A 13295-nucleotide genomic window follows, 5' to 3' on the forward strand; every position below is an offset into this window, starting at 1 on the left:
TAAGGCAATGAAGTGAGGCTCAGCAGGCTACACAGTGGCGGGGCGGGGTGGGGGAGGCAATTAATTAACTTCCCTCAGTCCCTATGCCTGACAGTAGGATTTTGGATTGTTTTTTCTTAAAATTTCGCTCTTCTATATATAAATGTTAAAAATTACAAAGATTAGTACTATCAGTTTGATACACAATAAGCTGAGAATATGGTCAACTGCCTATCACAGAAATTTCTATTCTCTTGAAAATCTAACAAAGCTAATTTATCTGGAGAAGCAACAACACTGAAGTAAGTGATCATCCCATCATCCCATTCCCCCATCCCCATTTGGCAAAACTGAAAAAAGAGCTCTGTCTCCTTTATGAAGAAACAAGAGCTGCCTTCCCCTCACCATTGGTATCTCGCATCTCTTCCTCTCGTTTCTTCATGTAGGCAAAATCATTAACGATGGACTCTGAAAGGTCTTCTAAGCGTCGGAGCTCCACCTCTAAAGGTTTGAGCTTCTCAACCTTGGCAATCTGGAAAGGAAAGGAATTATGAACCCACTCCTTGAAAAAATTGCTCTGGTCTAGAACATAAGGCAAGAGACGAGTCTTTTTAAAAGTTTCACCAAACCCGGGGCACCTGGTTGGCTAGTTGGTAGAGTATGTGACTCTTTATCTCAGGGTTGCGGGTTTGGGCCCCACGTTGGGGTGTACAGAGATTACTTAAAAGTAAGATAAAATTAAAAAGTTTCACCAAACTTAAAATCTCTTCTGCTATCACTCTAACATATTTTAAAATCTGGGCTTCTGCCCTTCCCCACAAACTGTTCATGTGTTTCCATCTCAGACTTTGATACTTTAATTTTGATTAAAACCTCCTTGGAAGTACTTTAATATGGTAGGCTATAAAGTAAAATACGTTATTTTCCTAAGATTTCTGACTTTAATAAAGCACTTTACTTTGCCCTTCCACTCATGTCCAAGAAAGAAACAATATTATCAGCATAATAAGTGTGAGAGTCATATTAGACATAGTTTTAAAAGAAAACCCCCCAAATTCCCAATAGACAAATGCACAGGAATGAGAGAGTATATGTAACTACAGCATTAAGATAATAACTGAAACTATAAAATGAGAGAATTCTGGTTTGCTCCTTTAAATCCCACAACAGCTTTAGGGTTTATATCAGAGCTCCAGGGCCCAGATGAATCCTAGCTTTGCCAAGAACAAAAAGCAACAACAACAAAAAACCCACTGCATTTTTTGTTTTTAGAATTACATAGCCAGTTATCGAAAGAAATCTCCAAGGACTTCCTTGTATGCTAAGGAATGAAGGATGTGAGAAAGAAATGAACTATTTTCCTTTCTCAACCTAGACCACTGTGAAACCTCCAAGAGCATCTAGTAACTAAAGGCAGATATGACAAAAGCAAGGATTTCATTATTCTATTTTTGTTTTTTCCTATCAATCTTAGATTATGATTGGCTTTTAAAATGAGGATATACCACCAGAGTTTTCTAGATCTTAAAACTCACATACCAGTTGCTCTTAAATCTTTCCTACATAGAGAATTTATTAAAAATTCTTTTTCTAGGGGCTCCTGGTGGCTCAGTCGGTTAAGCGGCTGCCTTTGGCTCAGGTCATGATCCTGGGGTCCTGGGATTGAGCCCCACGTCAGGCTCCCTGCTCAGTAAGGATCCTGTTTCTGCCTTTCCCTCTGCCCCCCTGCTTGTTCTCTCTCTCACTATCTCAAATAAATAAAATCTTAAAAAAAATTATTTTTCTATATCTGCTTTAACTCGCTATTTATTGTATGTTCTCCATAGAACTCCTTACTTTTTCTTCTCTTTTGTCCAATTCACCTTCTTTGTTCTTTTTCAGTTAATGTTAACAGCAGTTAATGTGGAATGAACAGGAAGAGTTTAAGGGTGTTCTTATGTTCTCTTTGCTCATTTATATTCCTCACTGAACATGTGAAGTTATTTTTTTTTTAAAGATTTTATTTATTTATTTGACAGAGATAGAGACAGCCAGCGAGAGAGGGAACACAAGCAGGGAGTGGGAGAGGAAGAAGCAGGCTCATAGCAGAAGAGCCTGATGTGGGGCTCGATCCCATAACGCGAGGATCATGCCCTGAGCCGAAGGCAGACGCCCAACTGCTGTGCCACCCAGGCGCCCCTGAACAAGTGAAGTTACTTAAAATAGAAGTTATTTGGGGCGCCTGGGTAGCTCAGATGGTTAGGCATCTGCCTTAGGCTCAGGTCATGATCTCCAGGTCCTGGGACTGAGCCCCATGTTGGGCTCCCAGCTCAGCGAGGAGTTTGCTTCTCCCTCTCCATCTGCCTCTCCCCCTGCCTGTGCTCTCTCTGTCTTTCTCTCTCTCAAATGAATAAATAAAATCTTAAAAAAAAAAAATAGGGGCGCCTGGCTGGCTCCGTCGTTAAGCGTCTGCCTTCGGCTCAGGGCATGATCCCAGCATTCTGGGTTCGAGCCCCACATCAGGCTCCTCCGCTAGGAGCCTGCTTCTTCCTCTCCCCCTCCCCCTGCTTGTGGAATTCCCTCTTTCACTGTCTGTCTCTGTCAAATAAATAAATAAAAATATTTAAAAAATCTTTAAAAAAATAAGTAAAAAATAAAAGTTATTTAAAATAAAACTAGAAACTGCTGTTAGGATGGAGATACAAAAATTAAATTTACATTTAAAGAAGGTACATAAAATGTGATGAATTTGCAATGATCCACCTAAGTTTTCTTTCACCGGATGTACATTTTCTTACATTTGTAAAATGTTGGCTAGAGTTAATGGCATGACTGACAGCTATAAACAGAATGAAGCTAACTGACTACAGCATTTAACTAACGGTTAATGTATTTTGATAACTCCCCAGCTTAATGCCCAAATGCCAAATTTTGTTACTAATCTAGAATACATATCTATTGATCTCATATAGAGCCACAGAGCAAAGAAATTCCCCAGGGAAAAGATATCAATACAAGACATATATAATAAACTCAACTTTAGTCTATCTAACATTTTCCCTCCTGGTTTATACTTTCGTCTCCAAAGCTTCCTGAATGAGATAGTATAAAAGCAAATGGCATACAATTTCTTTAGAGATAAATGATTTAAAGCTCTCTAAATAGAAACTTGCAAAAAGAACTGGAAGTGAAACCATGGCCATGCCTCTGCCAGTTGAAAATATATTTTTAAAAACATTTAATGTATTTATTTGACAGACAGCGCAAGCGAGCACACAAGCACAAGCAGGTGGAGCTGCAGGCAGAGGGAGAGGGAGAAGCAGACTCCCCACTGAGCAGGGAGCCCAGTGCCGGGCTCCATCCCAGAACTCTGGGATCATGACCTGAGCCAAAGGCAGAAGCTTAACGACTGAGCCACCTAGGCGCCCCTGAAAATATTCTTTTAAAAAATTACTTTGAAGACTACTTCTAACCCTCCCCCACCCTTTTTGTTAAATGACAATAGGCCAAATGCCTGAAAAACCAAATAAATTTGGTATTGATGATGGCCTTTGTAGATTATAGACCAAAAACCCTGCTCCCAATCCTTTTCTTTTCGATGTTTCATTTATTTTTTAGTTGTACAAGCAACACATAAACATGTTCTCTCGCTAAAAATTTAAACTATTCAGAAGCAAAGGGAACAAAAACAAAAAGCCACCTTCACATAGAGCATCAATTTCTACATCCACACATTCCTTCTCAGAGGTAACCATGGTTATGAATTTGCTGTATATCTTTCAAGACCTCGCTAGAAGATGCACACTATGCCTTTGCGTGCATATAAATGTACACAGAAACGTAAAATTAAAAACATATTTATAAATTGGGGTCCTTCTGTACACATTGTTCTATGGCTTGCTTTTTCTCATTTAATAAGATCTTTCCAAAAATTTCAGGGCTTATAGATTCACCTCATTCTTCTCAACTGCTGCCCCGGATTCCATACTGCATATAGGCCACTGTTTACTTAATCATTCAATTCCCCAACTCCTTTTCCACTATAGGTCCTACTCCAAACTCTTTAAGCTCTATTCATAACCAAACAGCCCAATTTCCATTCTCCAAGTTGATGTTATTTCCTCAATGAAATTCCTTACTCAACCCTGTCCTTAATTTGCTAAATTATTTTTAGCCTTCTATGAGTGGGATGAAGGTCTCTTTCCCTAAAACACATCTCTGCCTAACAAATACCTTTATTAACTTGATATTAATTTTAAATCTAGGAAACTTAAAGAATTGCCAAGAGACTAAAACAATGTTGAAAACCAACTTTCTATTCCAACCATCTAACACATCATGGAAACTCAATGGAAAATAATAATAATAATAATGGATATATATTTAATCTAAACCTAGAGATTTAAAAAAATGTACAAAGCAGTCTTAAAAAAAGAAAGAAACATTTGAAGACTCTAACAATGCTTTCTTGAGTAGTTACTATGTGCAAGGTATGAAGATAAATGATAATCTCTGCTCCTAAGAAGCTCACAGTCTGGCGGGGAGGCTCATATAAAAAGCTATAACCAGGGGCGCCTGTGTGGCACAGCGGTTGGGCGTCTGCCTTCGGCTCAGGGCGTGATCCCGGCGTTATGGGATCGAGCCCCACATCGGGCTCCTCCGCTATGAGCCTGCTTCTTCCTCTCCCACTCCCCCTGCTTGTGTTCCTTCTCTCGCTGGCTGTCTCTATCTCTGTCGAATAAATAAATAAAATCTTAAAAAAAAAAAAAAAGCTATAACCATAGGATAAGACATTATGTCTTAACTTCTACAACAAAGATACACATTAAAAGTGAAAAGAAAAAGCAGCACAAGATTAATCATAGTTGCAAGGATAAAGGAAAGCTTAACAGGAAGTGGGTGAGGTCTCAAATTGTGCAGGATTTTGAAAGAGATGAGGGAGAAAGGCATTCAAGGCTGAGAACTTGCAAACCAAAACATGGAGGGAGGAAACTGTAGGCCGTGTTTAGACGGTACATAGTCTGATGTGCATATGTATGTGGGGGGGCACTCGTGTCAACACACATACATGCTTGGGGGAGGGTGGTCGATAATAACATATAAGGCTCAAAAGTTAGGGTGGAGCTCAACTGAGGAAGAGGATAAGAAGGCAGTATAATGAATTAGACCTATCAGTATATATCCATAATGTGTATGTATTCTATACCTTGTAATCTGGCTTAACTCTCATAACCCTATATAAGGTGATTATTATCCCTAAATTTTTCAGATCAGGAAATTAAAATTCAAAGTGTTAAATAACTTGCCCAGGTTCTCAGAGCTTGGTGGAGCTGAGACAGGAATCCCAGTCTGAGTTTACATTTTATTCTGAAGGTACTAAAAATTTGATGAAGGAAACTAGCAGACTACACTAAGTTTTTTCTGGATCAAAGGTGAAGTGATCAAGCTATATTAGGCCACAAAGATCTGGGTAAGTTGTCCAGTTTATTAGTCAAACTTTCCTGGTTTCATACTGCTATTATTCTAATTTTTACAGACTAACAGAGTAAAAATTTTAAGCAAATTATCATCACTATGCTCAGGAAGACCCTCTTTGCTTGCCCAGGACTAAGTATTGAATGAATATCATCAAGACTTTTATCATTGTCAGCACAAAAAGACAACCAGAACACCTGTATCAAAATCCCCACTGACTGTTGTTCTGCTCTTCTGAATGTCTGATTTAATGTTCGAAGTGTCTGTAAGAATGTGAAATTATACATGTTTCATGACGGTAGGCCATTATTCCAGTCTACTTCTCTCTTAGGCTGGAAAGATGATATGTATGTATTTTGCCAACAGCTTGATCAAAGCAAAGCCTACTTGACAATGTCACGTACCACAGGTTCTCCACTAGAGGGTAGCATTCCCCTTGTAAGCTGCATTTTAACCATTCAATAAAGACTTTTAGATCTACATGGGACCTCATTTTACAAATGAAACCGAAGATTCCATAGTTATCAAGTACTCTGGGTGAAGAACAGGACTGGCAGAACCACAGTCTCTTGAATCCCTACCCAAGGTCACCAAAGCATTTATTCAGCATCAAAACTCCAAAGCTCTGCTGCTCTAAGATGCCAGCAAAACCGTACGACATCCAGAAGCATATCCACTCAGTGTACCCAAACCCTAGCTATCTTTCAAGCCTTAACCGTGAAGCGTTCTTTAACCACTTCTGTCCACACGGACTCCCGCTTTCCTAAAGTCCTGCAGCACTTAGACTGTGCCACATAATTAACAATAATACATTGTCATATTCACATTGTTTTGATTTTTATCCTTTTCCCCCCACACTAGTTTGGCCCTTGACAAAGAAATTAATACAACGTATACTTCGTATAGCATTCCCACTCAATGCCTTGTTCAGAGGAGCCAACTTTGGGCCTCGGTTGGTCCCCCGAAGAAAGGCTTCCTCAGAGCACACTCTGCGCCTACTTTCACCCACTGCCCAGGAGAAAGCCCTCCCTACCACACTATCACTCTCATCTGCGGTGGTGGGGACTGCTTGGAAAAGCTACAAGTCAGCAAGCCTTTCCCTGCACATGTACAACACCCCCAAAAAACTATGAAATTACCCTTCTTAAGCCATATCCAAATCTTCCACTCCCCTAGTGGTGATTTGAACCTAGAATTCAGAGTCATATGTAACTGCACCAAGGAAAGGTTTTAACTCTGAAAAACTGCTTCTTAAAACACACATGTGAAACCGACGTCTAGAGAATCGCTAGATTGTTTTCCTTGGTGGAGCACTGAGACTCGAGAAGCTTCTTATGGTAAGCCAAACTCACTCAAATTGCTGTTACCTCCACACTCCCCACCACAGCCCCCAAAATTTTAGAAGCACAGCAGTAAGAGTGAAGATCATCTACTCTACACTATCCAGATAAGGAAGGCCGACCTACAGTCAAGGACAAGTCTACTTGTGTGGGGAGGTATGTGAATCACAGACCTCTTCACAGAAGCTCAAAAGGTCAAGAATGTGTCAAAATAAGGCCAGATAAATCTGCCAATTTTAGGGCTATCTGAAATTTAACATGATCCTATTTACTCTGTCATAGTTTACAGAAAGGGTAGGAGAAGGGAGCCAAAATCTACTGAACTAACCAAACTATGTTCAGGTGCCTTGCCCATTATGTTATTTCATTTAACTCATGTTGAGAAAAGGACTTTGGATCTAGTATGCAGAACCAGAGCGCCTCCTTCCTGAGGGCAATCCAAAAAGTAGAACTTATGAAAAGTCTTCAGCTGTTGCTCCAACAAGGGCAACTATGTTTTTGGTATACATGTTGATAGCAAATGACATACTAATAGAACCCACAGGCATAACAAGATTTTAGTTGTACTGAAAATGCTGACATCCCCATCAAGAAGGGACATATACAGCCCCAGAGTTGGAGGATGTGTCAGATAGCTCCTTTTTTGTGGGATAGTTGCTGCCTTCATTTCCACAACTGCAGGATTAGACAATTAGTCCTCGCAAGCAGCTGCTCTAGTTCACAGACCACAAACTCAAAAAATAAAAAATAAAAAAATAAAAGGCTCAATTCACGTACTGACTCTCTAAAGATGTCCCTCCCCCAATGGGCAAAAGAAAGTGGTGAAAGGTCCTTAAAATTCAACAGAGGGAATCACAAGTGCTTTATTTCTGAGGACATAAGCATTCCGAACTCTAACGAATTCAAACTGCAAGACTCTATGCTTCTTTACAATAGAACAACCATGCCAGCTTCTAAATATCATCTTACATTTGTATTGTTTACATAGCAATTCCACATGCACTGATTAAGTAAATCCTCTATATAACAATTTAGTACGTATTGTAGTACTCTGTCCAGCTACTGAAACACGGACTACTATTCAATTTTACAAAACCACAAGGGATTTCAGAATCATGAAGCCCAGAACTGTGAGGGAGATACTTCGGATGTGAAAAAACTTAGAGAAATGTGCCACCTTCCCAAAGCCAAATGCTTATGCCGACAGGCCTAAATCCTCTGGAGATAAAAGCTCTCTATTACCTCAAGGGCCTGAAATTAAATGCCTCAAAACCTCTACATACGCTCAGTGCTCTCTGGTAATTAACCAGAGAACAAGTAATTCCATTATTCATGTTCTTGTCACAGGCATTTGCTGAGAGACAAGTAACAGCTATTTCTAAGCAAGATTTAAGCCACTGACTTAGGAAAGGGCTGCCTTTGGCCTGTGTTGAAACCACTTCTCCTCTGTCTCAGTTTGCTCTGCCTTTTTTGCGGGGTGGAGGGGTTGGTGGTAAGATCACCAAAGAGTAGTAGCAGGAGTTACTTGGTTAAGAAACAGAATTTAGAGCTGTGTTGTAACCATGTGCGTAACGACACGCTTAGGACGTGCCAGACTTCCAAAGCAGGAAGCAGGCAAAGGAAGTGCTGTGGTTTCCTTTCTGCTAGGGATTCCCCTCTTGGGTTAAGCAAAAGGTCAGGAAAGATAAAGGCCCTTCCCTGATGTCAACAAAGTCCAAGGATGGCAGAAATTCCAGAAGGAATAGGAGTTCTAACATGCTCTATGACAGAGACGTCCCCATCATTTTCTATGTAAACTCACAATAACGCCCTCTGTTTTAGAGGGAAAAATGATGTTTAATGTCTAATCCAATGCCCTATTATTTAATATAATGGCACTCATCATATTAGGAGGAAAAAGTTACAACAGGTAAAATTTCTGTTGTTAACAATGCATGCTGGCTCAGACAGCTGTCTCAGGTTAAGGATATACAGCAGTCATCGAAAACTGAAAATCATCCTACCTATTCTACCTCAGAATAACCGCAACAACATTTTTCTCTTTTATACCTTACAATAGCATTGTATACCTTTTATACAAGGTATACCTTACAATGGAATTTTAACATACATTATTTAAATATAATTAAGATTCTTCTCAACCATCAAAGTTTAAAAGGATTATTTCAAATTACTCCTCAGTTCACCAAATAAGGAGGCTCTCTTGCTTTTTGTTTTTTAACTACACCAGCTTAGACACAGAAACAAGCAATTCAAAGTCTCTACCAGGAACTGTCTTCCATTCACTACCTCCACCGCCTCCCTCGCTATTGCTGCTCACCTACAAATAACTCAGCCTGGGCTGTTCTACTGGACATCTGAACTAAGAAAAAGAGGAAAGACTGAGAGAGCTGCAATTGTTGTACTACTACTTCCTGTTGCAGAATTAGCCGCTCACTTCCAATCTTCTTCCATTTTAGGACATTTCCTTCCCAGGTCCTGACCAAAGATGGAGCAACTTTCTGTGGGTTCATCAGTCCTAGAAAATTTTCTTAAATCACTTTAATCAACTTAAATCATGACCTGAGTCGAAGGCAGACGCTTAACCAACTGAGCCACCCAGGCACCCCTATACACCAACATGTCTATGGGATAGCTGGTTCAGTCATTTGACCAAAGGCAGAGCCAGAATTACTGTTCAAGGCTGTTAACACAACTTTTTGTATCAGTAAGATTGTAGCTGGCTGTCACATGACTGCTGAGAAAACAAAAGCCTTCTGGGCAAAGCACAGCCAGTTTGGCCTGACTACGTCACAGAAACCTCCTAGCACGGCACGCTACTGGCTGTTAGCAGGACATACCTCTTCGTAATTTTTCGCCTCCACTCCGTGCTTCATGTCTAGAATCACGAGTTGATCAGGTATCCGCCCTGTTCCTGAGAAAGAAATCAAAAGACTCATTGTGTAGAATATTTAAAATTCCGGGAAATCACCCACCCACCCTCCCTCTCTCTAACCCCTACCCTCTCAATAGAGGGAAACAGCCACAACTCCTCCCCCTACTCAGCTGCAGAAAATTCCTGGCTCTGGCTAAAATCACAAGCATTCCAGACAAAGCCTCTATCTGTGTGGGGCGCCAGAAAGCAACGAGAACATGTTGTTGGCAAACATCTCTGAGCAGGCAGGACACAAGACACTGTAGCTGGTACTACAGAGAGACAGAATAGCAGAAGAGACAACATACAGGCTTACTGGATTAGGAAATAAAATTCAAGTCAAAACAGTACAAAACTGAGTGGCATAGAGACCAATAGGTAGTGGGCACCAACTAAGATTGAAAAGGTACATTTCCACATCTGAAAAGGGTGCCCTGCCAAATTTTGAAGAAAAAAAAAAGGATTACTGGGTATATGCTAAGCTCGGATTTACTTAGTATAAATGTGAGTACTGAAAACAACACAGGATTTAGCTAATATTCCACTTTAATTCAAACATTTTGGTCAATGTAAGGCCATTTCAGTAGGTTAATAAAGTGTTATAGGACCCACAAAACACTTAAAAGAGAACAGCCCAAGAAAAACACTTGTAAAGAAGAGTTCAATTTTCAGGGATGCTACTTAGAAAGAGAAATGTCTATTTGGGATAGTGGGGCCAACAGAGGCAGGCTCATATTAGAAATGGTAAATTGATTCAGACTGATCAAAAAATAATTTAATCTTAAATCATCAAGTAGGAGAGAGAGAAAGACTCAAGAGTCCCAGAAAATTGCTCAGCCCCAATCTCCTGGAATTCACCTAATTATTTATGAAATAAAAAACTGCCTGCATGGGGGACACCTGGGTGGCTCAGTCAGTTAAGTGTCTGTCTTCGGCTCAGGTCATGATCCCAGGGTCCTGGGATCGAGTTCCACATTGGGCTCCCTGCCCGCAAGGAGCCTGCTTCTCCCTCTGCCTGCTGCTCCCCCTGCCTGTGCGCTCTCTCTCTCTCTGATAAATAAATACATAAATACAGTCTTTAAAAAAAAACCAAAAAACTGCCTGCACGGAATTAGGAGTTTAGGGAAACAGTGGCACTTTAGCATACGAGTTCTTCAAAGTACAAGCCAGAGAAAATGGTACTACACTCTCTGCTGCCTGAACACTGGAGTTTCTGAAATGGACTGAGGTCAATTCAATAACGACTCAGTGAGAACTCACTAGGTGACTGAATTATGATCTCTGCCTTCAAATAATTTGACGGGGATCTAAGACAAACATGCATAACAGCTACAATGAAGATGCAAAGAAGTAAAAACTTTAAGAGAAAAAACCGGTTCAGATAATCCCAGCTATGGAGTAACTGTTAGAGAAGGGAAGGGATTAGTTGTGGACAGACTTCACTAAAGAGAGGGCACCTAAAGGCAAGGACAAAGTACTCTAGGCAAAGGGCAAAGCACAGTCAAAGGCTCAAATACTGAAATGAGTACAGCATGTTTAAAAGACAGTAAAGAAGTTCTTTTGGATAGATTAGAAAGATCGACTTGAAAGCAACAGAGGGGCGCCTGACTGGCTCAGTTGGTGGAACACGCAGCTCTTAGTCTTGGGGTTGTGAGTTCAAGCCCCATGCTGAGTGTAAGAGATTATTTAAAAATAAAAAAAAAAAAAATCTTTAAAAAAATGCACATGAGGGGCGCCTGGGTGGCTTAGTCGGTTAAGCATCTGCCTTCGGCTCAGGTCATGATCCCAGGGTCCTGGGATCCAGTCTGGCATCGGGCTCCCTGGGAGCCTGCTTTTCCATCTGTCTGCCACTCCCCCTGCTTGTGCTCCCTCCCTCTCTGGCAAATAAGTAATAATCTTGGGGTGCCTGGGTGGCTCAGTCGTTAGGTAAGTCTGCCTTTGGCTCAGGTCATGATCCTGGGGTCTTGGGATCAAGCCCCACATTGGGCTCCCTGCTCAGTGGCGAGTCTGCTTCTCCCTTTTCCGCTCCCCCTGCTTGTGTTCCCTCTCTCGCTGTCTCTTTCTCTGTCAAAAAAATAAATAAAATCTTTTTAAAATAATAAATAAATATCTTTTTAAAAATGTAAATTTAGGGGCGCCTGGGTGGCGCAGCCATTAAGCATCTGCTTTCGGCTCAGGGTGCGATCCCAGCATTCTGGGATTGAGCCCCACATCAGGCTCCTCTGCTAGGAGCCTGCTTCTTCCTCTCCCACTCCCCCTGCTTGTGTTCCCTCTCTCGCTGGCTGTCTCTGTCAAATAAATAAATAAAATCTTTAAAAAACAAAAAACCGTAAATTTAAAAAAAAGTGAGAGAAAGCAACAGAAATGACTGCTTAGGTAGGACTAAGAAACTAAGTCACAAATGCCTTCTGAGCAATAATCCAGTAAGTCTCCAAAACAAAACACAAAAAGTGGCACCCAGAGAGGGAGATCTCTTTTCCCAAATCCAATGTGTAATCTTGATCACAGCATTGGCTCATAAGAGATGCAGCGCAGATTTTTGCTTCTCCTTCCTCATTTAAAAACTATGAAACTGAATCAGCTCACAACGCCACCTGGCCCAAATGATTAAGATATTCTCTTCTTGGGGCACCTGGGTGGCACAGCGGTTAAGCGTCTGCTTTCGGCTCAGGGTGTGATCCCGGCGTTATGGGATCGAGCCCCACATCAGGCTCCTCCGCTATGAGCCTGCTTCTTCCTCTCCCACTCCCCCTGCTTGTGTTCCCTCTCGCTGGCTGTCTCTATCTCTGTCAAATAAATAAATAAAATTAAAAAAAATAAAAAGATATTCTCTTCTTAACAGACTCTTCCCACCATCTCTCTGTTACCACAGCACAGCATTAGTACTATTCAAACACAAGTGAAACCACAAAACCACAGGCCTCTGGCTATTCTCAGTCTAGACCATACCATCTCTTGCACAGACCAGCTAGCCTATCCCTTTAGCTGACATCATGGCTCGAAAGGGTCCCTTTTGTGAAAAACAAACCAAAACACAAAAAACACCAAACTTCTCTGCATTTCTCTGTCAAATGGACAATTTTTTAAAAGGTGCTCCAAAGACTAGTACCTTCCAAAGAAAGGTATCACGTTTCCATATCAAAATAAATGAAACTAGAAACTGAGTGCTGACTATACTATGTGTGTATATATATACATACACATAGATGTTTTTAGAGGAAGGACAGGGGCAGAGGGAGAGGGAGAGAGAGAATCTTAAGCAGGCTCCACGTCCAGCATGGAGCCCAACGCAGGGCTCGATCCCAGGACCCTGATATCATGACCTGAGCCAAAATCAAGAGTCAGCCACTTAACCAACAGAGCCACCCAGGCACCCCAACATAATCCATGATTTAAAAGACTAGAGCTCAGATTTGTGTGGTGACAGAAACAGAAGATACTTTGAAAGAAGTATCAGTATAACTCAATGATAGGCTGAAAAAGGCAAAAATAATTTCAAAATGTGAGCCCAAGTAACTGGAAGGATAGTGATAACACTGGTAAGAGATAAGAGAGGGGATAAGAGAAGGGAATGATAAGAGAGGGGAGGCTGAAAGGGAGGCTTGTGA

General features: G+C 41.0%; 1 protein-coding gene across 1 annotated transcript in view; it reads right to left on the reverse strand.

The window, feature by feature from the left end:
• The window catches only part of TMED10 (transmembrane p24 trafficking protein 10), a 37745-nt gene that overhangs the window by 3134 nt on the left and 21316 nt on the right, over positions 1 to 13295 (reverse strand). Inside the window, exons 3-4 of the mRNA XM_002914703.4 lie at positions 9614 to 9687; positions 385 to 511 (exon numbers count right to left, since the gene is read on the reverse strand). Of these exons, the coding sequence (XP_002914749.1) occupies positions 385 to 511; positions 9614 to 9687 (201 nt within the window). The remainder of the gene's footprint in view (positions 1 to 384; positions 512 to 9613; positions 9688 to 13295) is intronic.

Source organism: Ailuropoda melanoleuca, chromosome 14, assembly GCF_002007445.2.
Source record: "Ailuropoda melanoleuca isolate Jingjing chromosome 14, ASM200744v2, whole genome shotgun sequence".
Lineage (NCBI taxonomy): Eukaryota > Metazoa > Chordata > Mammalia > Carnivora > Ursidae > Ailuropoda > Ailuropoda melanoleuca.